This window comes from Gobius niger (assembly GCF_951799975.1).
Source record: "Gobius niger genome assembly, chromosome: 16".
NCBI lineage: Eukaryota > Metazoa > Chordata > Actinopteri > Gobiiformes > Gobiidae > Gobius > Gobius niger.
In genome coordinates, this window is record NC_136867.1 from 15,679,396 (window position 1) to 15,706,986 (window position 27,591).

Genomic DNA, 27,591 nt, shown 5'->3' on the forward strand with positions numbered 1-27,591 from the left:
CATATCGAACTTCACATTGGTTATCGTGACAGGCCTAGTCTGAGCAAGTCAATGCACATGCACAACAGTGATAGAAATGAATAGGTTTTCGGCTACTGGAAAGCAAATATTAAGTATAGGACAGGGTAGGCATTATGGAAAGTCATCGACATGTGAGCAATGCTTATTTTATCTTACACACTTCCCCTGTGTACTACCAAAAACACATAAATCAACCTGCAGTGTAGCTCGGTGAGTATCAACGTGACCTCTGTTCTTCCACGCGCCCCCAGTCCCCTGACTAATTGTGTGAATGAAGGTCTTGCACAAACAGGAATCAAACTTACACAAGGAAAGACCTGCCTCTCATTGTCGATGCAAAGCTATGCGTCCCGTAATTAATTTGCCATTAAGCCTGGATTGATGCCGCCTTGGTGGAGCAGACAACCAGCTCTTAATTGCCTCTGGTGTTACATTCACGGCTTTGTCTCATTAGGGAAACAGATGCTTTCTGTGTGGCGCTTTTAAAAGTTGACAGGTGGGTGTGCAAGTGCATTACATGTGGAAAGCAGAAATATATCATAATAAAAATGGGTTAGTGATTTTGTTTATGAATAAAAGGCACTGGCGCTAATTGGTATTTGAAGAAACACAGAGTTAATTGCTGTGGAGAACGAGCCGTTTACTGAACTATTAGCTCGCTCAACAAAACAATTTGCGTCTAAATCTTTTCATTCCCCTGTTCTACAATTCATTAGGCTAATTGAAAGAGCCGAAATATTTTCTACAAATAACTGAAATCAAACCACTAGAAAGGAGATTTTATTCTTCAGGCAACAAAGAGAATGAATACAAATTGCCAGGCTTAGTATTCATCATCGGTTTATTAGTAATTAACATAGAAATACAAAAAGTAGTACAAAAGCCTCATCATTGAGCAACAACATTCATAGCTCCCAAAATCATGTTGGCCAAAATTATCATACATGGAGATTTAAATTGAAAATATTGGTCTTTGTTTCTTCATAACAGCATGTGTATGGAGAGCTGGTGACAGACAGAACGAGTATGCAAGTGAATGGCTGGCTGTGTTCATCTCTTTCATTTAATCTATTTTAGACATGCCTGGCTTATGTTCTGCAGGTGTATCCTGCCTAAGGCCCAAAGTTACAAGGATTGGCTCTGGGACCCACGTCTCCTAGATTAATCAATGTTTACTAAACAAACATGATTATCAAAGCCTGACAAATTTAGATAAGACTGCATTGTTCCCCGACAGCAAGAAGCACGGATCAAATGCAGATGACAGACCCAATAAGAGGACAAGGAGCACAGTACCTTCAGTTTAATCGTGTATTTTGCTATGTTATTATGAACTCTATCTTATTTGGTAAGAATAATTGACAGTAATGATATAAAAACAGTGTATCATTTAATGTCAATATATATTTTTTGCGCAATTTGTACATAGGCTTTAGCAATAGCGTCACATTGAGAGAGGAATTAATGTCCTTATGGGGTCATTGTATGATTTGTAAAGCATAAAGACAACTTTATATTTATTCTATACAAGATAATACCAAAAAATACTTAAGATAACATAGCACACTAAGCATAATGATTTTGGCCACTACTGTGGGTGTAGGATCTGAATTTCAGCGCTGTGTGGGAGTCTCTCCTCAGCGTCCTTGAAAACAAAGTCTCATTACAAAAACGTCACTACATCCTCCTGCGTTTCTTGGGTCTCTGGTTGAAAACGGGAGACGCTCCCATGAGAGAGTCTGGCGAGTGAGATCCGTAGCTTCCGTCTGACGCTGCGCCCCCTGGAGATGGAACCATGGCTCCTCCAGACTCACTCATGGTGGACATGGGCCCCCCCTCTTCAAAAACGTCCCCTCCCAGGACACCGTGGTGGTGATGGTGGTGACTGGACCCTTGGCCGTCATCACCATCCTGTGGCTCTATTTTTACCTGCGGCCAAAGCGGGGAGTTGTTGGCACCGCCTCCACCTTGTAAAAACAAAAAAGACATGGTGACATCATTCATTAAAAAACAACACAAGAGAAATGCAGACTACTTTTAAATTATCATTATTCTATTGGAACTGTTTAAACCAGTGGTTCTCAACCTGGGGGTCGGGACCCCCAAGGGGGCCGCGAGACAAATATTTTATCTGCAGATCATGTAGATAAAATATACATACTTTTTTTAGCATATAATATTAGATTTTATTGTCGCTTGTGTGTGCTATTTTACCAGAGTGCCATTATATGTTCGTTATTTGATTTATTTTATTTTAGCCATTTGTATTTTTCTTTGTTTTTTAAGAATTATGTAGGCTAATGATCCGATTCCTCACAGTGTGACCCGAGCGGGGGGTCACAAACCCCCTGAACTGTTGGGGGGGGGTCGCGGCTCCAAAAGGTTGAGAACCACTGGTTTAAACTGTTGTGCTCTAAGACGAATGGAATGGAAGTTTATTTGTATGACGCTTTTCACATGACACAAGTCACAAAAGCGCTTTGAGTTAAAGCCCAAGAGGGGCTTCAACAGGCACTCCTCCCAATGAAATCACTTTCAAACATGAATAATAATTGCAGGATTTGGCATTTGTGGTCTCTGTTTTATCAATGTGTTATGACTGTCCTGCTGCTTTCTAATTCCACCCCCAAGGAAATGCAATCAATCAGATAAATAATCAATTATCTGAGAATGTCTAAAGATACACATTGCATTCTTGACATGATTGAAATTGTTAAAATCATACATTGACACTCGTAAAGTAACATGTGCAATAATCAGCTGCACTTTATTAACTCTGAGTGATCTTCTTGAACGCCGACTGTAACAAGTGAATTTCTCCTTTGTGAGATCAATAAAGGATTATCTTATCTTATCCTGTCCTATATTTTTACATTAAGTTACAGTAGAAAACATCAATAATAGATCTACCTGAGGTGTGAGGAGACTGATCTCCCTCCAGGCCTGACGCGAGTCTCTCCCCATGCGGTCCCAGTACTCCCATGGGTAGAGCCTGATCCCCAGATGCCAGGTCAGCCTCTAGTTCCTCGCTAACGGGGAAAGAGATGTCACTCATGGGCTCCTCCTTGATCCTGGGGGGTTTGGAGTCCTCCAGGGCTTTCTCTGGGTTCACCAGGCGCTCGTATTCCTCTGACAGCTCTTTGCTCACCTGAATGGAAAATGGTGTGTGGTGAATTGTATGCACAATATAGTATTACACTTAAAGAACATTAAAAAATAACACGCTCATACACAGTATTTGCCAGACTCAAAAAAAATCCACACCTTTTTCTCACCTGTAACATATAGCTGTGATAGTCTTTTATCCGCACTTGCCAAAAACGCTGCAGGGCAAGCACACTGCCAATACCCACTTCATGAAAGATTTGCTCCATCACGTCTGGGAAAGCGGTGGCGCCGAGTCGAGCCTCTCTGTCCACTGCCACTCGCAGTCGATGAGTGAGTTTGAGGTAATGTTCATGAACCAGGTCTGTTAATGTCTCCAGAACGCTTTCGTGGGCCGACTCAAACCCAGCGTGGGCCAGGACTGTGGCCACTGACTGATACAGCAGCTGTCTGCAGGACGGCCAGCCTAACTCCAAGACAGGTTCACCTTTGCCCCTAAAAAATAAATCAAAAATATATTTTTTTAAGTTATGCACATTTTTATTGTAGAGTCAATGTCTGACTTTAATCACCAGTAATACTTGAACTCACTTGTAAAAGTCACTTTCAGGATCACTATGTTTAACGTTGAAGGGCTGTTGAGGGGCTTTGCTGTCTACAGGCAGCAGATCGTCTGGTATGGTAGGAGGAGTGGGGGCCCGCAGTGGTACGTTCGTGTCTGCCTCCTCTGACCTCCCATCAGAAGATGCAGAGGCCTGGCCTTGAGCCTGAGCCTGGGCTAAAGCTAACAGTGCCCGCAGACGTCGAGTGTGTTGACAAAGCTGCACTGTGTGGATGGTGAGGCTGCAGGGCTCAGAGGGGATGTCGAGCATGGTGGTGGGCCGCGGCCGCTGAGCTGAAGGCTGGTGCAGGGGAGGGTCCTGCATTTCCACGGAGCGAAACTCACGCTGGAGCAGGTCGAAGGAGCTGCGGCTCGGAGGCGCCCCGGCAGGACCAGGGATCTCACCCCAGTACCGCATCATGACGAGCAGCTGTCAAACTTGATAGAAAAGGAGGAGTGTTTAAACGACCGTGTACGTGCACTTGCTGTGTGCTACGGTAAACACTGAGTGAGGAGAAATGCAATTCAAGAAAATACGCTATGCATGTCAAACTACTAAACAACGTTAAGTTGTTTGGCTGCTCAAGAAAAGAAAGATACTTATTTATTAAAGTAATGTCTAAAATCCAAAACTTACAATACAGGGAGACAAAGTATACGATGAAATGATCTCAATGAATCCTGTTAGGGGAGATAAGCACAAGTGTAAGCGCACTCAAAACTTCCCGTCCTTCCAGTATAAACGTCCGGTAAGAAACAATGATACTTTATGTTCCGATAAAATTGATAAACCTATTACTGACATTAATTTATATATGTATGTTATGAATAGCACAGTAAATAATATTGTATACATTTTAATCTCAATTTTTTAATCAATTCTGACCGATATTTGACCCCGATACAATTTTAAACAGTTGTACAACACGGTCCAGTTTGAGTGCCGCACCAAATAAACATGGCTGCTTCCCCGTCGTCTGAGCATCGCGTTGAAAACACAAGTGAAGAAATAAACTCTACAATGGACACACCGGAGTCCTCGGCCACAGACTGCGTAGAGAAATCCGAAACTGAAAACGAACCTAAAGCCGAGGTAGAGGCGGATGAACCTTTTAAAAAGCCGACCATTTTTGCGGCACCTTCTCTGTCAACCAAGCGTGTTGCCACTGCTCCACCGAAGACTCCAGCATCATCTGAAGCTGACCGTGTCAAAGAGGAAAAGAAAGATGAAAATGTAGAAGCCAAAATCAAACATGAGTCAGAGACGCTAAAAGAAAAGGCAAAGGACGCGACTGGTACAAATACGGACACGGACTCTCTCAAAAAGAAACCTGAAGCCAAACCTAAAGTGCTCCCTAAAGGTCCCCCGCCTGGTAAATTCCCCCCTCTCCCGTACACTGAGCCAAGTTGGGGTGGAAAGGCTCCGGATGTCCCATACACTATAGAAATTCTTAAAGACGGGGCCATAATAAACTCGATACCACTCAATGACAGGAGCTTCTTCGTTGTCGGACGATTACCGGTGTGTGATGTGTCTCTAGAGCATCCGTCGATTTCCAGGTACCACGCCATAATCCAGTACAGAGGAGAGTCAGGGGAAACGGACTCTCTGGGCGAGGAGAGGGGCTTCTACGTTCAGGACCTGGGCAGCACACACGGGACAGTTGTGAACAAAAACAAAGTTCCCCCGAAGACTTACATCAGGCTCAAAGTGGGGCATGTGTTGAAGTTTGGTGGCAGTACAAGACTTTTTATATTACAGGTAAGGAAAAGGAAAACTACATGATGGTCAGTCAGTCTTAAATCCTGTTTTCCCTTTAAAACTTGCAGACCTTTGGAACAAAAAAGTATAAATGTGTTGGCTGGTCCGTGTTACGATAAAGAACATTTTCACATTGACTCGATGTTTTGAATGTTCTTTTTTTTTTGTCGATCCCACTAAGCTTGTTTTTTAACTGTCTTCCACATTCGCAGGGTCCAGAGTTTGATGAGGAGGAGGAGTCGGAGTTCACGGTCACAGAGCTGAAAGAGCGTGCTCGAAAGCAGAGAGAGGAACTGGAGAAGAGGATGATGGGAGTTGGGTCTGATGATGATGAGGAGCAGCAGGAGGAGGAAGGAGAAAATTGTGGAGATAAACTTAACCAGAACAAAAAGTCAAAGGACGTTTCAAGCTGCTCGTGGGGAATGGGTGAGTAAGATGTGTTGCCAATAAACAGAACTTCAGCCTCCATGACACTGTTTTTAAAAAAAAATTCAGCTGATGATGCAATCGCTGAGGATGAAAATGAGGAGAACCCATTCTCAACTGAATTTCAAGAGGATCAGGAAGCAGCCTACCTAAAAGACCCAAAGAAAGCACTCCAGGGATTTTATGACAGAGAAGGTTTGCCACTTATTTAACATTCAAGCCCAAATAGTTTCAGTATGTTGCTTCTGCAACAATTTCCTTTTTCTCCACAGGAGAGGAGCTTGAGTTTGAGTATGAAGAGAAAGGCTCTGGAACATGGATTTGTAGAATCAAGTAAGACAGAGCATCATTTAACACTGTTGTTCTCTTTAGGTTTTTATTTAATTTTTCAATGTTTCCAGAAAGTGTGGACAATCCTTGTTGGTCATTGTAAAAGATCTTTAATAACATACAAGTATATTACTACTGTGACATACTTGTTGAGCATCGTTTCCTTAATAATAATAATAATCATTCATTATTGTGTCATTCTTAATTTGTGTTTAACTGTGGCCTCAATGTTTTGAAAATTGCGTCCCGCACACATTCTTAATGTTGTTCCCTGTCAGATTACCAGTGGATGATGCCCTGGGGAAGCAGCTAGTTGCTGAGGTAACCAACACGGGGAAGAAGAAAGAGGTGATGGTGCAGTGTTGCCTTGAGGCATGTCGAATGCTAGAGGCACGAGGGCTGCTGCGCCAGGAGGCAGGTGAGATATCAAAGCCAAGTAACAACTTGACAGTAGACTCAACATTGCAGGTCTGAACACCTTTTGTGTGTGATGTTCAGTGTCTCGGAAGCGGAAGAAGAAGAACTGGGAGGATGAAGACTACTATGACAGTGATGATGATACATTCCTGGACAGAACTGGCACAGTGGAACGCAAAAGGAAAGAGAGAATGAAAAAAGCAGGGAAGATTGAGGAGAGGCCTGAGACCTATGAATCACTGGTGGGTCTGGCATGAAAATACAAGTGCAGAATTGGCTATATACACAAGATGTTCAATTTTCATAAATGTTTAATAAGAACAGTTCCCTTTTTTGATTCAGTAAGTCCATCAAAGAAGTGATATTGACTGGTTCTTGCAATGAACTCTTTCGTTAATCAATACCAATGAAAGGATGTGTGTATCATAGGTGGCCAAACTGGCAGGGGTGGAGAAGGAGCTGGCAGAGACTCAGAAAAAGCTTGATTGCAGAAAAGGTAATTTCTACATCTGCTCGCACATAGTGTTTTTTGTTTTCTTCGTCTAATTTACTCTCCTCATCTCTGTCAGACTCTTTGGGATCGTCAACTGAGGACACTCTTGATGCCTTCATGAACTCTGTGCGGCGCGAGGCTGCGATGGACGGAGTAGAGCGCAGGAAACTCCATGTTCATGTTGCCGATCTAAGAAAAGAAGCTGAGAGACTTCGTAAACTTGTTGAACTTACACGGCCTGTCCAGCTGCCCTCTCTTTTGCCTAAGTATAGCATTGAATTTAATTGTCAATCAGTTTTATGTTATTTTCTATACAGTAATTGTTTGTTCTCTCTTCCTTTTTCTTTTGGCAGCAGCAGTTCTCAGTCAGAAAAGCCTAAAAAATCCCTTCCCCTTTTTGGAGCTATGAAGGGAGGCAGTAAATTCAAACTCAAGACTGGCACTATTGGGGTAAGCTTCATACTTTATTTGATACTTTTTCCCTTTTTTTATATATTTTTTTATGCTTGCCTTATTTGCTTTTACATGTTACACCGTAGAAATTGCCCCCAAAGCGCCCTAATCTACCCGCTGAGCTCTTTAATATGAAAGACGTGCCTCCAGGAGGGGAGGAGGAAGAGGAAGATGAAGAGGATGAACACAAGCACAAAATGGAGGACAGAAACGATGAGGATAAAGACTGTGTAACTATGGCTGAACCTGAAGCTGAGGAGTCCAGCACATCTGCAACAGAGAAGACTAAACTAAAAGGTGAGCAGATACTCAAAAAGAAATCCTCTCTAGTCTCAAAGTGTCAAAGCCTTCTCAATACTTCCACTAGATGGCGGAAGAAATCAACAACAACAGCCTTTCGACTATTTGTTTTAAAATTTGCATAATTCATAAATTACCTCTTTTATCTTATTCAGAGCTTAGTCCAAAATTACAGAAAGATGTAGAACCCACAGAAGCTGTGAAGAAAGTACATAAAAGTCCCATGAACAAGGAGACGTTGTCAAGCTCAGGTGCTTTTTTAAATTGTTTTAATGGAAAATTAAAAAGGAACTTTGTTATTGAGTTTTGTTTTTGTATTTTCATAGAGTCTAAATCGGAAGGCAGTGAAGAACCGGCAACTGAGTCCATTAACAAAAAGAAAAAGAAAGTCAGTGGCCCAAGCAGAGTAAGAACAATAAAGTACACTGTATTGTCCTCCTTTGTATTTGTTCATTTATTACACTCGCTGTTTTGTTGTAGCCGCCAGTGCCACTCGCTGGGGGACAGTATCCAGATGATGACCCTGACTATTGTGTGTGGGTGCCTCCTGTTGGTGAGTTATGTTTGTACACACAACTGTTAAAGGTCTCCTAGATTTTGAAGGATACAGTGCTGTAAAGTAATGTGATTTGTAGTGTATTTGCACAATCATTTGAAAACTCATATGACTGCTATTCCCAAGTAATAAGTCGGAACCTACGGCACTTATGTCTTTTGAGAAACTTGGTGATATGGATAAATATTACACTTAAACGTTCTTACTATACTACAACAGCCTTACTAATCCTGTTTTCTATTGATAATTTTTAAACTGTGTTCTTTCATCCCTTATAGGTCAGTCTGGAGATGGCCGCACACACCTGAATGACAAATACGGCTACTGAGAGAGTCCTCTTTCTCAACTTCACCGGCTCTTCTACCGCACTGAATTAAATACCTACTTCCACAAAGCCCTCCAGTCTACTTAGCCGCCGAAAGCTAACTCTTGGCTATTGGTCATTCTGAGAAATAAAGGGACAGACCAATAAAACTGTCCCAAACCCACTCCTTGAGATAATAATGCACCCTTTTCAGCTTTTAGAACTATTTACAGACTGATAAACAAAAACCACACCGTTCCACTTCACTTAAACGGAGAGGTACCGTTGCTCTGAGCAGACACTGGGCAGTCGTCCCGCTGGCACTTTGTACACAGAGATGGGGGTCACACTTAAAATGTTGTCCTTTTTATGTGAAACCGCTGCTTCAGTACTTCGACCAAGTGGAAAATGCTAAGGGACAGAGCAGAATTTTTTTAACTGATCGCGATTCAGCGTTCTCTTGCTGTTAAATTCTCCTGACATCCAATCCATACACCCCACTCCCTATTTGGCACTAGTCAATTGCTGGCATAACCTTTTTTTTTTCTCCAAAAGGAGAATGCGTAGCCGGGAGAGAGAACGAGAGAAGAGTATTGAAGCAGCTTTTCTGACCATCTGGACTCTTGGATAGCTTACTGGATGAAATGCAAGCTGATAATGACTCAAGCTAAGTGAAGTGTGTGTCTGTATATACACGGACACACACGCAAATGGGGCTCAATGTTCTTATTTTAACAGGATTGTCCCAATAAGCCTGTCAGCACTTTGACTGTGTGCATGAACCGTGATTCCTTAATGTGTAAATCCTACTAATTGTCCCTGTGTTCTCATACGATTCATGCTCTCTCTGTAATGTCAAATTATTTTGTTATATAAAAGTGTAATTAAACAAAATATTTGTTCCTGATCCCATTGTGGCAGTGCTTGGTAGATTTCCAGGCAGTTGGCCTTTACTTGGAGGCCTTGTTCACACCCAAACCAGTTTTGACGTCAGAGGAGCTTTCTCTCTCTTCTCCCACACAAAGAGCTCCTCTCAGGGAATGATCTGGCAGAAAGAGGCTTGTGGTCTTGGCTGAGGTGATTCAGTCTGAACTTCTGTGTGTGACCTACTAATGAGGATAGAAACGCATCCTCTTTCTCTTACCTGAAAAACAAACCCTCTTTCTCTGAGGCTTCCATGTTATCCAAGGATTGTAAGAGTTCTAATTCATGTTTCAAAGTCAAGATTCAAGAACACAAAGTCAAGATTCAAGAACACTTTAGAGAGTATTTTTGGTTTTCAAGGCACATTATACTACCTAAATAATTGAAACAATTAAAATGTCAATTTTGATACAATTGTGATTAATTGTGCAGCCTTCACTCAACACTTATCCTGTGTGGTAGGAATATTTGAAATACATTAATTCTATAAAATTCAAGTAAATTAAGTAATTAAGTAAACTTATTTCATCTGATGATTTATTGAAATACATTTGCCCATAGAAGAGGCCACACTGCGTTTATTGGTTCATTTTGTGCAACAACAGTAACAGTGACATTGTTACTTTCTCTTCAGCAAAGTCCTTGTCAAGAGTGGTGTCTCATCCATCAAATTCATTACAGTCTGTGCTGAATAGCGAGCTATCATTTCATACAAGTGCCATGTCACACAGGGGCATTAAGGGACTTACAGATGTGTATACACCATTGCGATCCACTTCTACCTTCAAGTATGACAAGAATGTAAAGTTGTATTTAAAAATAATGGCACACTATAAAGTAGGCTATGCAGAAGACAGATTACACTTTGTCAAATATGCAGTAACTACTGTCCTTTCTCATTATCTTATTACACAGCTCCTCTCTGCAAATCAATGGAATCCATGCAAGGAAGATACATGTACTCGACTTTGACTACAAGTGACAGTCTTAAAAATACACAGATCATCAAAAAATCAACTATTCAACTACAGCCATTACAGTTGGTTATATCTTATGACCTGCATATTTGTAGTCAAACATGTTTTATTCCAACAATACGATGACTCACTGTGTCTATAGGGCGGAATTACCAAGTAGGAAGACCACTTGGTTTGATTGTCTTACATGCTTTATATCTTGAAAATGTTCCATGTTTCTTTCAAAGCTGCTTTGTTTACCACAAAACAGTATTTTCTTTCAGACATGCAATACCTAAAAAACCCTGGGACTCAAGTGTGTAGTTTAGCCTGTTTCAGCATTTGGAGGCAGACTACCTGAGTGTGCAAGAGTGTGACCAGCGGACATTTTTCTTAAGTGTGCTTCTAAAGCTGTCAGTCTTTTAACAGTCACTTGTTGGCCTCGGCAGCAGAAGCCACATGAAAGCGGCTGCGTCTCTGTCTGTCTGTCTGGGAATGCAGAACAGGGCGCTGGGTGCTGGATTATGGTGTTAGGACTGAGTGGATTTCCTTATGAGCAAGGAGGCTCCTCGCCGGAGTTGAGGGGGCTGCAGGGGGGCACCGTGCTGAGGGATCGAAATGCAAAGATGGAGGGGTCGTAGGTGTATCTGGGTGGAGGGCGGCTGCTGGACAAGTTCTGCAAGAGAGAGAAAGATAAATTGTCAGGTGATTGGGCTAAGACAGCCTGTGTGATTGCCCAATAGACATTTTCTGTCAGTTAAAGGCAATGGACTGATCCTTACTGATTATGCAAAGTGGAATCACATGTCTGGATCCTATAATAGTTTACTGCCAATTATGTAGATATAGGCCAAACTGCCTCGCTGAATACAAGAACTATTGACTGGGCCACGTAAATTGTTTAACCACCCCTAAACTAGAGGTTTTCCAAATCTATACAAAATAGCACCAACAAGCAATCAGTTTAATTCTGATTAATGTGTATTTCTATGCATTAATGCACACATCTTTGTACTGCAGCTTTTGAGTTTACCATATGAACATGGATAAGTACTGCTGCTCTAGGCAAGTTTCTTTGTCATGTCATGTTTTTTTTTTGCTTCAGAAATAATTTGAACCAAAACACCAGGCCTGTGAGAATCAGTGGTGGGAAAATGTCTGGCCCTCATTAAAACAAGTCAAAACACTTCTAGTTTTTCATTCAGGTTTACGCTTTTCCACACACAAGGCCGACCCCTGGTGAGCTGCAGCAGGCCTCTCACTGCTCGACAAGCTTCCAGTCTAAAATTAGCCCCGGTCATTTTCCTCCCAACAGGAAACGACAGGAAATGACTTTGTTGGATTTGGCAGTGAGGCAGCACTTTCTCCAGCGCTTGTTGAGGGGGAGTGAAGTCTGCAGAGTGGGAAAGATTGGGGTTTTGGAGCTTCAGTGTGCTTCCAATGTTTTTTAGATTGTAGCTGCAAATTTGCCATGCTACATCCACATCTGTGCAATGACTAAAAAACACTAGGGGTGCCCAATATACATCGCTTTTGGTTAAATTGGTTAAAATGCAATTATATTCTGGACAGATACAATACTTGTTTGAGTAAAATGATAAAGTGAAACATATAATAACATTGGCTTTCATTTGTATGGTGCTTTACAAGCTTGTAGACGAATGCACAAACTACAGAGCCACTCTTGCCCTATAAACCTTTATGCTCTAACCACTAAGCCACTATTTCCCCATAAACCTGTGCAATTTTGACACTCTTTCGACAATTTTGCGGGGCTGTCAACAGAGGATAGCAACCTGGTAAGTTGCCCCACGCCCCAGGACTGGGGGGGGGGATTAAGGGGCCTTTGTGAAACCTTCTTGCCCTGGGCCCCAGCAAGTCTGTCGACTGCCCTGCAATTTACGTAGTATGTTAAAATGTTAAGTAATTCATTGTTTTCAGCATTGTCATATTCAGCACAGTAAGCATAACGCTTTTTTCTCCTCCCCATCAGTCTGTAGTGACATCCTCACTTTTATTGTTAATGCAAAGTGTTGTTATGCTATATCTTCAGGGATCCAACTCTTGACAACAGCAGTAACTCAGCAACAAATCCCACTAACACGTAGGCATTTTACACCATTGATAACAAAAACAGACAAAGCTTAAGACGTGGAAAATCCCGGCACAGGCCAGGTACGTGTTACAGGAGGTTTGTTTTATGTTGCTGTGAGCTGTTTTCCGCATGGGATACACGGGTCGTCCTAACGGGCTGGGAGGGGAGGCTATGTTGAAGATCCCCACAGAGCTGTCCTGTTGTCACATCTGCAGGAGAACAGACATCCAGGGCCAAAAAAGGTCAAGCAAAGTACAGATCCCAAAAGAAGAAGACACTGAAGGGGAAGCAGTAGCACAACAAACTACAACTGGGGCACTTCTGCTTTGAAGGGTTTTAGACGGGTTTGAGGAACAAATTGGAAATACAGCCAAGGTTAATTGATGGGCCATTTCAGGTGGTCCCAGTTTATAAAATGGGAAGATGGAGTTACCGTCTGGTCAAGAGATTTAGATCAGCGCTGCTCACAGATTGGTTAAAAGTCCAGGATTAATCACAAAATACTCTTCATCTTTTCATTGATATTTTACGGTTTAGAACTTACAATGATGTGTCTAGAACAGCTGGCAAAGATATGAGTGAGCATTTATTCTCTAGGAGCAATTAAGAGTCATCAATTCACTGTACATGCGCCTTTTTTTTCAGACGGTGGGAGCAAGCTCGAGGGTGCGGAAAAAAACTCTACACCCTGAGAGAACCGCAGACCATATGCAGGACATTATATCAATGAACAAGTTAAATAACTTTTGAAGTTTTCAAGTTGTTTCGCTAAAACTGCATTTCATAATCTTTTTTGAATGCATTCCACTGCATGTACTTTGCCACTAATCTCAAATCAAAATAAGGCAAGCCCACTTTCCCTTCATTAAGTTTTCCTTCCACTCCCTTCCAATCTGCGCCATTTCCCTCACCTCAATCAATCTTCGCCCCGCTCTCCGCCCCTTCTGCGGGGTGACTGAAACCAGACGCCATCACTCCTGCTCTGGGAAGCTCTCATCACCCCATTCGGCTATTCATCCTCAGCCCCTGGAGGAGAGGCCATGGTTGTGTTTTCCTTCTTACTGACCCCCTCCTTTAACTAAAGCCACCGACCTCCTCAACCCCATAACAACTCCCATCTTTGAATGCTTCAATCCAGCCTCAAAGCAGAGAGTGCAGGGTCAGGATCCAGTGTCTCTGTTGGATATGGGCCAGGAAACTGAGGGTTGACAGATAAAAGGAGTAAAAGACACAGCCAGGCAGAGGATAGAGAGGCCCAAACCTTTGTAAGTAGAGGTTGGCAATAGTATATTGTCTACATGAGATACTATTGAAATGGTTGCTTAAATTAAAGGCAATGTTCGCTAGATGCACTCGTAGATGTTTAACAAAAGGCACTACAAGTACTACAAGTACTACATGTGTGTTAATGGCATTCCTGATTTGAAAGCCTAGGATCTCCAGAATTCACTAAGCTTTAACTAATGGAGGCAGCACTAGCACTGATAAGGACTTGAGACTCCCTTTATGTTCATTTCGAAACTGGTTCAGGCAACCCAAAGAGTGAGGTTAATTCTGTTTTCTCATGTATAATGGTCTTCAGAACCACAACAAAAATAGTAAACATAAAAAAACTCTTTTATATTTTTGCAAATACATCAAGAGTAACATTGTTATCAGGAAAGCCAATACATCATTGGAACATGTTTACCTCACAATGGGGACACAAATTGGCCATGTTTATGAAATGTTTACAAAACAGTGTTACCCTACCTTTAAAACCTCTGCTTATGTAATAACAATTTTGTTTTTTAGCCTCACATTATCAAGTAAGATACATCCACATTTTGTTGGTTTGCAAAATTCTCGCTTGTTTTTCATTATTGAGGAAGCGCAGAAAAACACTGAGATATTCACTTTTGTCAATATCGCCCACCCCTTGTCGTAAGGAGGGAGGATCATTCCAAATAGCGACCATGTGTGTGTGAAGAAAATCAACAAACTGAAACGCACCCAAGGCACAAAGACGTCACTAGCGAGGACACTAGCAGCTCCACGGGTGAGAACACAGAATATGAGGCGCTGCAGTGTGTATCAGGGCAGCTCCACGGACAGCCGTCCGCTCTATTAATGGAAAATGACTTCATCCTTGGAAATACACCACAGGGGAAGCAACAGCACTCCACCTCCTTCAGCATCTCTCATCACCAGCTCTGTCTTTAAAGTTGTTCAACACTTGGTTAAGGCTAAGGGAGAAGCCTGGAGCGCTGCAGTCGGTGGATGTGTGTACATAAACAAGTGCATGATAAGGTTCCACTGACACTAGCCCACACAACGTGATAATAACGTCACTTTTCTCACCACACTGCGCGTCCGTCTGGAGTGCTCCACTCGGTGCCAAGATGCCCAGGCTTGTTCCACTGTGCTCTCCAGTCTTCCCAAACCCAACTAAATAAACACTACCAAGCACTAAGTATATACAAATAAGATAATAGGATATGGTGCTGCTTCTAAACAACTCCAAAGATATTTGCCCAGACACAATCCTATGAAAACATCCCTATATTTACACAGCTAACATCCATTTTTATTTTATTTATTTTTTTATGTAGGATATCATTTAAGCACAAGGTCAATAATTATAGCATTTAATGAAAACTCAACTTCACCATCTATGATGAAAGGCAACATATTTTGAAACTTGGTAAATATCAGCAAAGGCATAAAGTATAGTATTTAACTCTACTGCATTTCATCTGTAAGTCACACAACTTAGTGTACAATTGTACTGTAAACAAGTGCAGTGAGCATAATGTCCTCTTTACGTTTTTCTTTGGGTAGCCTGGCTTCTTCCCACCATGCATGTTGAAGCTGGTGATTCTACTTTGCCAACAGTAAATAGATATGAGATTGAATGATGGCCCGCCCCACAATAATAATAGATACAACTACGTGTCTTCTGCATAATACCAATAGTTTCCTTACAGTTTTATTTAGAAGGAAAATGGAATGAAGAATAGCTATAAAGAAAGAAATCATGTTCAGGTCACTTATACAATTTTACTATGACTGTACCAACCATTACATAACAGCTGACAGGTCTAACACTAGTATGCCCTTTAGAAAGCTAAGAAAACTGATAGTGGTAGATGGGCCAAATCGCCACTTTGATCTTTGGTGAACAAGCTCTGAAGCCATATACACCCTGTACTGTCCCTGCCTGGACTTGGATGGACATCAAGGGGCAGGTGACAGAACAGGTTGAGCTGAGCATGGGGGCTGAGCAACCTTGCAACCTTATCACTGCTGTCAATGGAAACCCTGAGCTGGAGTGCCTATTATAGTTGTGCATAAAGGGAAAGGCTGTGTGTGCATTAAATTAACACCGCACCAATCAAAGGTATAGGCTTACCTTCAGGACAGACAGTGCATGTGAGGTTTCAAAGAATAAGATACTCACTCGAATCTTTATAGTCCGTGTCTTCCCGCCGCAATTCTTCTTTAGGAGCATTTTCTGTGGGGAACAAAAGTTATACTGTATTAATAAACAATTCATAATGTTAAAGCAGTACTCAGTAATTCATGCCCCTAGAGGCCATAAGAGCCACTGCAGGTGTCGTAGCATGTTACACTTTTTTACTCATTAATTGTCAATGAGAGTAAATACTACGCTGACAGAAAAGACGAAGGGAGAGAGGGATATTGTACATCCAATTACACAATGGAGATTTTTTTTTCCCCACAAACTTGCCTGTATACACTGTTTAAGTGGCGCTAGCTCACAGTTAGCTTTGCCCTTTAGCCTGTTAGCTTCTTCTTCTTCATGATTCTATGTGTGTATTGCGCCTCCGACCCGGAGCAGGGAAAGTTGCAAATGTGGTTTTCTGGCCTGAGACACCAGGGGGAGATGAAAGACCCCCCAATCACCCCATTAACACTTGTATTACCCTCAGAGGGACTACGAAAAAGGTATCAAGGTAAACAAGTCACTTAGTACTGCGTTTATCTCAATCAAATCAAAATTATAATTTGAATAGAGACAAATAGCAAATCGCAAAATTTCAATTGTTCAGGCTGTTAAAATATTATGCTTAAAAGTCCTTTTTTGGGGACGACAATGCATTTCAACTGCTAACGTGGTCTTCAGGGCACATCATTTTGCAGTCTTGTCTCAAATGTTAATGCTCCTGAAGATGCTTAAAATGTGCATTGAACCGAGTCTGAAGATGCGTCGCAAATCTAATCCAAATAATTGTCTGACAATTTTGAATTATTGTCGTTTACCGAAATGACTTAGCCCAACTCCAAACTGTAGGTGTTCTCTCTACCTGACACAGTAATAATCGTAGGTCGAATTCTTTATGAAGGAGAACTAACGATTTTGGTCTGCTCACACAAATTTAGGATTCTCCAGGAAGTGAGCAATCCAGCTGTCACACAAACCTAAACAGTCAGTCAATAAAACTTATGCAATATCCTGTCTCCCACTCCCCACGATGTTGACGTAGTTCAACTGTTCTCCAAAAGCAGTGGGGGTGGAGGGACCACACAATCATCGAATTGTCTTGGCTTGGGTGGCTCGCTTCTAAGGGGGAAGGGAAGCACAGGAAAGAATGGAAACTCAACTCTCCCACTGTTATGATGTGGTGGCGAGCCGGTGTACATTTGCCTCCCTGCTCACCTCCTGCCAAGCTTATATCTGCTTTAGCTTTACAATGTAGTGGGCAGAGACGCAGCGGCAAGTGAACTGGACAACGACTGTAGCTCTAGCAGCTGATTCTAGATAAACTATTGTACACACTCCACAGATATGCTATCATTGCTATCAGCCTTGGTACGTCTGTTTATGATTAAGACAAGAAGAGCAACCAAATATGGGTAGTTTTGAACAGAAAGTGACTGTAATACATTGAAACACATGTTTATATGATATCATGATCATTTGTTACATTTGTCAGAGTGGAGTAACACGCAGGCTCAATTGTCACACACTTGTGATGAAAGACATGTTGGGACTTGTCTACTCATGCACTTTTTACCATGGCTTTTATGGTACTATAATAACACACACAATGGGACAGGATTCAAAACAAATGAAATACAGATACAGGTCTATTTCATCTTCTTAAAAATGAACATATGTGTTAATAAAGTTTATGAATAACAGCTGTGTCTTAAGGTACTCCATTACTTATGTATTATACATATTTCTCAAATACTTGGCAAAGTAAGCAGACATCTGCTGTATAAACTGTTGTCACTTCATTTATTATCAGGCTAACAAACAATGACACCGCCATATCTGAACGATTGGACATGGATTAGCATGCATGAGGGATTATCGAAGACTAAAAGAAAACGACCCGCTGACCCTTTAACCCGGCCTTTAAGGAAATTATGAGATAAATAAACGTATGCCCCCGGCTGCCCCTCATGCTGGGCTCTGTGGAAGAGATTTAAAAGGAAGCTGGAAGTGCTCCGTTGAAGGGTTAATGGGACACTGGAGCAGCGTTTGCTGCTACCTCTGTAGGCCCCCTATTGTATTCCTGCCGCACCTCCCATTCCACTTGACTGAGTTACTCCCAGACCGATACAGCAACAAATGAGCAGACATGAGGATGTGCTCACAGACACACAAAGGCCTAGGATGATAGACGCGCACCCCAACCTCTCCAGATCTTCCTCTTTTTTTCATCTCACCCTCTCAATGCTGTCCCCTGTCATCTGCCGTCTCCCTATAAAACCCCATGGACATATGGTCTCCAAACCTGCAGTGTCCCTGTGCCCAGTCTTTCCAATACACTCCAGGCCAATAGTCTTTGGCTTTAATGATTAGTATTAGGATGATGCTTTTCCAACAGTCATTATTGGCTGTCATTTGGGGTGTGTGTGTTTCTGTGAGTTTGTGTGTTTAATCCTCTTCTTGAGCCTCCACCCTTTAACGCTGTCCCAAACTCACTGGCCTTTGTGAGGCCACAGGGCGGACATCTGCCGTCCTCCTTCATCCCTCTCCAGCAGACCACCGTGGAGGCTGAGCAGGGCTGTGCAGAGGGATGACTTTGTTTGCCTGTGAGAGCGTGCACATTTGGGGAGCCATGTGCGTGTGCGGAGGCTCGCCGGATAGACTGCTGGGACATCATTGTATTTTTGGAACACATCCTCAGACCAACATAACTGTTTGCCTTGTTCAGCGGGCAGCATAAGGTTCATCCGCTATTTGGTACTTTCATGTTTTCACTACAAACACTGGTGGAGGCTAAAATATGAGCTAATAAATGTCCCGGCGCTGCTGCTGGAGAAATACCTACAGCAGATTATTGGTTTTAGCGAAAGCAAGCTGAAAGGCTGCCCAGGAAACATGCTGAATACTTGTGGAAAAGTATGTGTAAAGTAAATTTGCTATGACAACTGGTGTGTCTGTTTCAAATGTTTATACTCTGAGAAATTACACTTCATTTGAATTGTACGGTATTTTAACAGCCGTGTTTGTCAATGGTTATGTGGGATCTGGCTATGAAGAATAAAAATACTGCTTTAGTTCGAAGTATGTTTTAGTTTTTATGCATCGCTATAATCAGATGAGGCAGATATAAAAATGCTTATGTGATCAATCAACAATGAAGGGCCTTTTTCAGATGGGACCTGGTTGTGTATAGGACACTCACCTGTTGCATCTTCTCCAGGTCTAGACTGGGTCTCCCCGGCTCGCCTCCGTAACTGTGCCTGTACTTCCTGTATGGTGCCGCCTGGTCAAAGTGAGTGAGGATGATGGGCCGCGTGGCGGGCTGTACCACCTGCAGCTGGAGCCTCATGGAGGGTGATTTGAGAGTTCGAGGGGGGCTGGAGCTGAACAGGACGGGACTCGGAGACGTGGCCAGGCAAGCACCAGGCTCCAGGGCTATGTTAGCGACTGGAGACCCACAGCCACACAGATCCCGCACCTCCTCATCGCTCGAGGCGCTGCTATGGTGATCGCCGTGACGCCCGGGGAAAGCCGACACCCACTTCCTGTTGTCGGCACGGCTGATCCTCTCCAGTTCTTCTTCTGAGGAGTGCCGGTCCAGATTGGCGTCTAGCAGGAGGCGGAGGCGCCGTAGCCGAGCTGGAGAGAGTGGACCCTGGTTGTGCTGTTGGCTGGTGGCCAGTGGAGTGAGGGCACAGTTTCGTCGCCTCTCTGTGAAGTAAGACAGAAGGGTGAAGATATGAAAAATATTGCTATGCTTTACACAGTGTACACAGTGTAATATGAATGAATACTTCGATGTGCAATGCTATGTGCGTGTATATTACAATCACAAAGCAAGACAGAAAATTGTCATCAAGGACTAATCTTATGTCAGGGAACACTTTGGTTATAAACACAGAACAACAGTAAATTGATGTGACGCAGTCTTAGGTCACATGTATACACGAAATTTACTTTACTGAATTCCCTGTCAACAGCTTGCAGCCACAGTTTCTGAGAATTGAAACCACAGTATTGGCGCTCGTCATGATTTCATCGTCAAGAGTTCGTCAAGAGTTCCTAAAATAAAATGAAAACTCACGCAGATCCTACCATTACGACCCTGCATTTTGTAAGCAAGTCCTAATATTGTTTACGAATATGGATAGACTAGTTCCTCCGAGGGGCCACTTACCTCTGTCAATTTGTGCGAGCTCCTGGTTCTCCCCCTCTGAGTCATCGCTCTCTCCGCCATCACCGCTGCCATGGTACGAAATCTGCAGGGGACACATCGTACTGGAGGTCAGATATGCCATATGGTCCCACCAGCTGAGTAGCCTTTACAGTAGAACAGGCTGTGAGGAAAGACTGCAGTTCCACAAACGACTGACAGTGTTCACAAATGGCAGTTGAAGACTCGACTATTGAGTCCCAAAGTTGTCAATAATATATTATAACGAAAACACATGCTTATTTGCAAGTTTATTTGTATAGCCAACTTACTTTTGTAATTAACAAGTACATCAGTCTGAGGGCTAATATTTCCTTAAAAGGTTGAGTCTATTTTTAAATGTATTCAAAACATTGAAGAGGACATTAGCAAAGATGTGATTCATACCATTTTTTCAAGTTTTACATGTTTCTAGTACTGTCTTCAAAGATCTGAGCAAGTTCTAGTTTTCAAAGCATGCTGTTTATAAGAAAGCATTTGTACAAAAGAGCCAAAACAACTAAAGGAACTTTTTATTTTCTCACAAAAGTTCACTATTCCTGCGTCGGACCAACGTGGCATAATGTACTCCCATACTCACATTCATTGTATTGACAACTCTCAGTTCCCACAATCTTGCCCCACTCCACTCCTCTCTCTCTCTCTCTCTCTCTCTCTCTCATTAAAATCAATTCTTGGTTTGCAGCCGGCGCAACAATACAGATACCCTGCAGACTGCCACGCTAAGAGTTAAGTAATGCCCCTCGTGTGGGTAATTACCAGTGTGAGGCCTCGCTGAGCAGCTGCCATCTGTGCATGTGCTGCTGTATTGCCAGCGTTCACACAAGCTCACACTGTCCCCCACAAATACACACATGCACACACCTCCTTCCTTTTGGGGCGGCGTGTGGGGTGGAGGGGTGGCTAGGGGGGTACTCATCCAAAAGACAAGAAAGAGCGAGCATGGGAGCCAGCAGCCACTAAGACTCACACTCGTTTTAAGTGTGAACATACAACTTGTAGAGAATTAGTGGAACAACTTTTTAAAAAAACAAATAAACTATCCACAATAAAGGATAAAAAGCAAGTGGGTCAGTGGATCAAATTATTAGTTTTAAATTTAAAAAACATTGCCGCCAACTTTCTGACCTTGATTGAAATGAGCATTGGACTATGTCTGAACCAGTAGGAAACCAGGATTTGCTTTGATATACAACTAGGACAAAAACTACTAAGAATGTAGAGGAATAGTTTTTCACTCCAGGTACCACCTCATTAAGTATTTGACCTTCCATGCACCACCAGGCCTAGATCCAGATCAAATCAGGACTAAACTAGGTCCAAACTGGGCCTAAAAATAGATCTCACTTACAACTATTGCAAAAGCTTGGCTTTAAACAGCTTAGGATTAGAGTGAGAGATTGTTGTTATTTCACTTGTGGGATAATTATTTGTCAACGTGTTTATAATACCAGCCCTTTTCAAACCAGATCCAATCCAAAATAACTATGATCAATCCTCACTATATTGAACTGTCTGGATGTATCAAACCCTTCATGGCCAACAAAATCCTTTCATCCAAGTGGCTCAACTTCACAGCTCGCCCTTACTCATGCGGCAACTGAATTATGCTTCGGGTACTTTAAAACCAAGTCACAAACAAAGGCGTAAATTATAAAGCATTTAGTATGTACTTAGTGTTTTCTGACTATTCATTGTCTGTGATTGAAAGGACCATAAGCTGTATCTTGAAATGACGGTGTCTCAAATGGAGATCTTCTGGTTAAGGGGTAAACGCAGTACTACATTACCCTACATTAAAGTACTACATTTAGAGGCAAAACACATCATCGTTGCTTTACCAACCCCATGTTTCTGTTATCCTCATAATAGAATATACATCAAGATGAGCGTGATTCATGTCATGTCTAAAAAAGCTACTTCAGCTCCAACAAACTAATGCTGGCAAAAACGTGACCTCCCTAGATGGAGTAGGAGGTTGAAATCTTGAGTATATTAACCACTTACATTCTGTCGATAGTGTGCATACTAGCCAAAGATTGTTCAGGGGCTGACAGTATGATTTGGCCTCTCCTTCCCCTCGAGCCAACTCAAAGGTTGCTGCTGATGAATTGGAGATCAAGACGAATGTAAAACATGTGTAGCTCTGCAGCAGGACAGAGGCTGCTGAAGTTTTTAGTGAGTCTCAAACGACACTCTGTAATCAAACCAAGAAGACTCACACAATGTTTTCTTGAGGGAAGAGAACACATTTTTTCTCTTAAGGCTGGACAAAATGACCAAACGTAATTTCAGCAGCAGGCCAATTCCAAAAGGACTAGTGACAAACCATAGTATTCAAATTTTAAAAAAAATAATTATTGATGTATATCTGTTTGTATGAATCTCTAGCTAGTTGAAAATAATAATTATTTTCAGTTTTATTTACAGTCACTTTTTGCTTCCCTAGAAACAATTATAACTTATAGGGATGTTTCATTTTCTAAAGCTTTGGAAATCTCTGGTAAAGTTTTCATTTGCTTTTAGAGTTGCTTGAGTCAAATAACTGACTTTGAAAACCTCTTCTAAAATAGAAAACACCTGGACGACCAAGAGCTTACACATGCTTTGTTAATCTAATTTGAGATAAATAACTGAAAGCATGTATTTGTATATTTAATTCTACAGTTCAAGAATTGCAGATGTATGCAAATCAAGGCTCTAGGTCCGTTCAGACTTGCCAGTCCTGAAGTGAGAATTTAAGAAGTTCCTGCAGTTTAACAAGCGTTTGTTGAGGAAATGCAACTCGCTGAGACAGACGATCCTGTGAGACGTCACTGTGATTTATGGCACATACAATATATTAGAATGTAAGGAATCTCTCCTGGCAGTGGCATGTGAGCGAGTGCACTTGATACGACAGTACTTTGAGAGACATAGATAAGAACACCACCATTGTGCTCCAGTCAACCACATCTGCAGCTTTTAGACAGTCTGCTACAACACTCCTACGCTCCACTATGCTCCAAATAATGGCTAGTGTATGGGTAGGTGGGACAGTGAATGTTTTACATCTAAATACATGGTATTAGTACAGTATAACCATGCTCTACTGAGGACAGCTTGTGGAGGGGCCTGTACTTTGATGTCAGGAAACATTAGAGGGCAGGAAAACATCTCCACTGTTTATGTCCTTGGTCCAAGCTTTAACTTTTGGCCAAGTTTCAGCCTCTGTGTGTACCAAAACTACTTCAGCTTGTTTGAAACTGATAAGACCACTGTAAAAACACATTAGATACAAAACAAATCTATCACTGGGAATTTCTTAAACCGGGTGCCTCTATACAAATAGTTTTGCAGGAATCATTGTCAACTAGGAATGTTCAACAAGCATCACTCACATTCACCCAACTGATGTGATAATTCTTACAAAAACATACTACAGGCACCATTCGTTCACCACATGCATTTGAGCTTATTTTTTTGCTTCTGATGAGGAACACGAAGCAGGTTTCAAAAGTTTCAGAAATGTACAATATCTGTCACACAATGAAAACAAACCACGTCTTCTAGCTATTCAGCTCATGGAGGATATAAAACACAGGCAGAAATTGTGTGATAAAGGCCACATGACGCGATGCCTCATCATTAAAGCCATAAAACTGTGTTGCAGGCAGAGACAAACAAAGAGCGGAGTGTTTGTGTGTCAAGATGAGCTGAATGAAATCCTTGTCAGTGCAGCGCGTCTCTGAGCAGCTTGCTAAGCTGGATCAATGCAATGTCACCGTGCACACTCTCCCACAGTGGCCAGTTCGGGCACATATCTGTCCTCCACATGGATACTTGCCTGTCCCGACCATGCGTTCACTGATATACTGCTGTATGTTCCTTTTGGGGTCACTGCGGTGGGATAAGGGCACTACATTCATAACGTTGTATTTTTTACAGTACAATCTTGCCCATCACTGTTAAATAGTTTGGGTATCAATATTTAATAGAGTTGTAGTTTATTCACCTATAGAAATAGCAAAAGTTCAGATGAATATAAGGCGCTGGACTGTACTACAAAAAACAGAGGCCTCATCCAACACACACTGAATACAGACTATTTGTTCAGTAATTTACATAACATAGAGCTGCACCCCATGACTCTTAATAGGTACTACAGTTGACATAATACTTATTTGTGCAGAAAACACTTCAGTACAGTATTCAGTTAGTGACAACAATCAGAAATCCCCGATTATAATTTCTGAAGATATGCTAAAAGAATGAAGAATAACATCCATCCCCGACCATGCCCATGTACAGTAAATGTAGAGACATTAAATTAAAAGCTGTTTACTAAGTAAGAGGTAAAGTTAGTTCTAAACAACACCTAAACAGTCTGTTCATTATATCTAATTGGGGACTTGGGTTACTTTTGAATCTATTGATCTGGTTTCTCACAGCAAAACTCCACTCCTTCTCCCTCAGAGATAAACATAATCATAAAATATTGTGTGGGAATGTGTTGTCTCAGTCGAGGTGGGTGTAACTCCACCGGATCTTGATCAGTAACCCAAAATGATGCACCGGGCAGGCCTACACACTTTATCTACTGGGCCATTCACTTCGCCAATCTCACTAACAAGCTGGGGCCGTACCATTGACCACCGCACCAAACAAGAACACAAGCAGACAATGGGGATGGCACACTTTCCCCCTGTATCTTCAGCCAGCTTTTTGAAAAGGGGGGGACCAGTTTGGCACAAAATGGCTGCCATGCGACTATACAGTTGGTTGAGGCACAATAGTGTTGTAGATGGAGCAAGTTAGTGACCCATGCCTGGATACTATTCACCCCCACTTCTCGCTGAAAAGAGGGTATTATGCAGTAACAATTGAGGGGCACTTTTTATGGATACCAAATAGATCTAGAGAGTTGTACATCTTAGAAGAAGTCAAGCAAAAGATGAGTTGATAGTTTTCCAAATAAAAGGGTTAAGATACAGTGATAACAATGTTGTTATGTTGTTGATCTTTTGGCTTAAAACTATGCTCAAGTTTTGTTTACAAAGAAATGAGTAGTAGTTTGTAACCACTGCCATATGCTTGCAGAAATGTTATGCAGCAAAGTGCCTCTCCAGTTTCTTCCTGTAAACATCTGGCAAAGTCCTGTAAGCCATGAAGACCTAAATTCCCCCTGTAACACAGTAATGAATGGTTGGAAGTGCATAGAAGCATCCAGAAAGCATACACAAACAAGACATACTTCCAGGATGTCAGAGTGGACTTCATTCAAACAGGCTATAGCGCAATGTCAGCCAGTGCCCCGGTGTGAAAGAGAAACTATATGAACTTAATTTAACCCCATTGGAGCAGGGTTACAGGCATCTGGCCTACAAACGCACGAGTCACAAGACACAAAGTAAAGCCACACTGTTCACAAACAACCTCCTCTCAGCTCTGCTCCCCATAGTAAAGTGCCTACAGCTGCTGCAGCTACAACTCCTCCATCTACACACCAGACAAAGTTAGTTAGTGATTCAACTTACCTTCAATTGAAAGGGATGTATTTCATTGAGCGAATGTCTTCTTAGCTTCTTGGTCAAAGTCTTTAACATTGTTTCAGTCTATGGCTTGCTCCCTACAATTAACGCGTTATTACACCAATGATGTTACGAGCTCATTTGTGTCTACATGGACAACTTGTAGCCAACATTTGAAAAGGCACCGGTTACAGCTGTCTGCCACAGAAGACAACCTCGTGAACAGTTAAAAGCATCGACAAAATGATACGGTGTAGTACATAAAAAATAAAAAATAAAAGATTCTGCGTATTTTTTAAGACATGAGCGTAGTAAACTTATTTTTGATCGCTGCGTAGCTGAGGAAAAAGGTCTGGATGCTCTTTCCGTTTCGGACTAACTCACCCTCAGCTCGTCGTGCTTAAGAGGTTTTGGAAAGTTTAAAAAATATATATGCTATATATGATAATAGTAATAATAATAACTTGTTCGCATTCACACACGCACACTCTCTCTCTCACACACACACATGCACACACGCAGATGCACAGTAAACTGCACGAACACAAGTGATTCTCCAGAGCAGCTCGAGCCGCGCGCTGGTTGGCTGCGGTGCGCAATGATGTCATGTATTTCACGAGAGGAGGAGGGACCTAATTAAAGCCACATTGACTTGCACTGTTTACAACTGCTATAGAAAAGGTATGTTGGGATCTGAGTGGGATGTCCCATGGTAAAACAGTGCGATATCTAAATGCATGTGCTGTGTTGTTGCAGCAAAGAGCAAAGTCAGGCGCACTGTGGTGCACTGTTTGAATGTGCCAAGACTAGAAACAGTTAATGAGTAAAAGGGATGCCAAAAGCACTGTAGTAGTTAATAGTTAATTATAATGAGGGACACTGTGTACATGTAATTGTACTTGTATTAAAGTTCATAGGCTGTATTATTATTATTTAATCATTAAGCTTAAACAATAGCCAAACCACTTAATTGTGTAATTATCAACAATATTTTCTATTGGCTTGTCTGATATTTTATTCCATGGGCCAGCTATATATATTCTTTTTCTATATTACTTTTGATGGCATCACATAACTTTACCAAATGTTCCACTAAATCCAAAAGTAACTTGGATTACTGTTTTTATTCTGTGTTCCTATTTTTGCTTAAAATATGATGTGACCATTCAGGCCCTTTAACTCGAGGAAGCAAAGCATGCAGGGAGTGAGAGAGAGAGAAAGCTGAGAGCAGAAAGAGCATGTCAGGTATAGCATAATTGGTGTAAGTGGGGCATCCAGTTTCAATGATGTCATGCTTTACAACCACTGTCTGCTGTAACTCACTGTAGATGATGCAGAGCAGGCTACCTTTATGCCTCTGAGGTCTGTTGTGTCAAGCATTCTCCGTGATGGCAGACGCGGGAGGGACACACCTTTCCCCGGTGACATAATAACCCCTCTCCAGTTGTCAAAGTCAATTATGTCAGACGCTGTCAAAGCAATCGGGTTGTTCTTTGTGTATTCTATGGAGTAATGATCTGAGAACGCATGCCTATTAATGTCTCTCCACGCACGCGAGCACGGGCTTTAATGTAGTCATTTGTGTGTTGGAGGCCTTCAAACATAACTCCTCCGGTCACTGACCCGCTAAACTCTCTAAGGAACCTGTGGCTTAATTTGCTTCAGGTCAAACTCAAAGCAAAT

At 42.0% G+C, this 27,591-nt stretch overlaps 3 protein-coding genes across 3 annotated transcripts; 1 reads left to right on the forward strand and 2 right to left on the reverse strand.

Moving 5' to 3' along the window:
* Positions 1-1,617: 1,617 nt before the first annotated feature.
* On the reverse strand, positions 1,618-4,478 carry supt7l (SPT7 like, STAGA complex subunit gamma). Its single transcript, XM_079574134.1, has 5 exons — positions 4,365-4,478; positions 3,718-4,165; positions 3,297-3,621; positions 2,932-3,169; positions 1,618-1,988 (listed from the first exon to the last, which is right to left on the reverse strand). Exons 2-5 carry the CDS (start codon positions 4,146-4,148, stop codon positions 1,699-1,701), a joined length of 1,284 nt encoding a protein of 427 aa, XP_079430260.1. The 5' UTR covers positions 4,149-4,165; positions 4,365-4,478; the 3' UTR covers positions 1,618-1,698.
* Positions 4,479-4,652: 174 nt separating this feature from the next.
* Positions 4,653-10,000, forward strand: slc4a1ap (solute carrier family 4 member 1 adaptor protein). Its single transcript, XM_079574278.1, has 14 exons — positions 4,653-5,489; positions 5,702-5,915; positions 5,985-6,110; positions 6,188-6,248; positions 6,524-6,663; positions 6,744-6,904; positions 7,092-7,158; positions 7,232-7,421; positions 7,509-7,605; positions 7,695-7,905; positions 8,064-8,159; positions 8,235-8,314; positions 8,389-8,461; positions 8,743-10,000. The coding sequence occupies exons 1-14, from the start codon at positions 4,686-4,688 to the stop codon at positions 8,790-8,792; spliced, it is 2,370 nt and encodes a 789-aa protein (XP_079430404.1). The 5' UTR covers positions 4,653-4,685; the 3' UTR covers positions 8,793-10,000.
* Positions 10,001-10,252: 252 nt separating this feature from the next.
* Positions 10,253-26,443, reverse strand: LOC306976237 (uncharacterized protein). Its single transcript, XM_079574135.1, has 5 exons — positions 25,915-26,443; positions 20,363-20,444; positions 19,388-19,896; positions 16,183-16,236; positions 10,253-11,324 (listed from the first exon to the last, which is right to left on the reverse strand). Exons 1-5 carry the CDS (start codon positions 25,981-25,983, stop codon positions 11,199-11,201), a joined length of 840 nt encoding a protein of 279 aa, XP_079430261.1. The 5' UTR covers positions 25,984-26,443; the 3' UTR covers positions 10,253-11,198.
* Between the last annotated feature and the right edge of the window lie 1,148 nt (positions 26,444-27,591).

Excerpts from the sequence above, each read along its gene's own strand:
- supt7l (XM_079574134.1), bottom strand. The coding sequence starts at position 4,148 with ATGATGCGGTACTGGGGTGAGATCCCTGGTCCTGCCGGGGCGCCTCCG. Across the intron at positions 3,622-3,717 it reads CCTGAAAGTGACTTTTACAA|GGGCAAAGGTGAACCTGTCT; the intron begins GTGAGTTCAAGT and ends TTTATTTTTTAG. Across the intron at positions 1,989-2,931 it reads TCAGTCTCCTCACACCTCAG|GTGGAGGCGGTGCCAACAAC; the intron begins GTAGATCTATTA and ends TGTTTTTACAAG.
- slc4a1ap (XM_079574278.1), top strand. The coding sequence starts at position 4,686 with ATGGCTGCTTCCCCGTCGTCTGAGCATCGCGTTGAAAACACAAGTGAA. Across the intron at positions 6,664-6,743 it reads GCTGCTGCGCCAGGAGGCAG|TGTCTCGGAAGCGGAAGAAG; the intron begins GTGAGATATCAA and ends TGTGATGTTCAG. Across the intron at positions 8,462-8,742 it reads TGTGTGGGTGCCTCCTGTTG|GTCAGTCTGGAGATGGCCGC; the intron begins GTGAGTTATGTT and ends CATCCCTTATAG.
- LOC306976237 (XM_079574135.1), bottom strand. The coding sequence starts at position 25,983 with ATGTTAAAGACTTTGACCAAGAAGCTAAGAAGACATTCGCTCAATGAA. Across the intron at positions 20,445-25,914 it reads TACATCCCTTTCAATTGAAG|ATTTCGTACCATGGCAGCGG; the intron begins GTAAGTTGAATC and ends TGTCCCCTGCAG. Across the intron at positions 19,897-20,362 it reads GCTCGCACAAATTGACAGAG|AGAGGCGACGAAACTGTGCC; the intron begins GTAAGTGGCCCC and ends CTTACTTCACAG.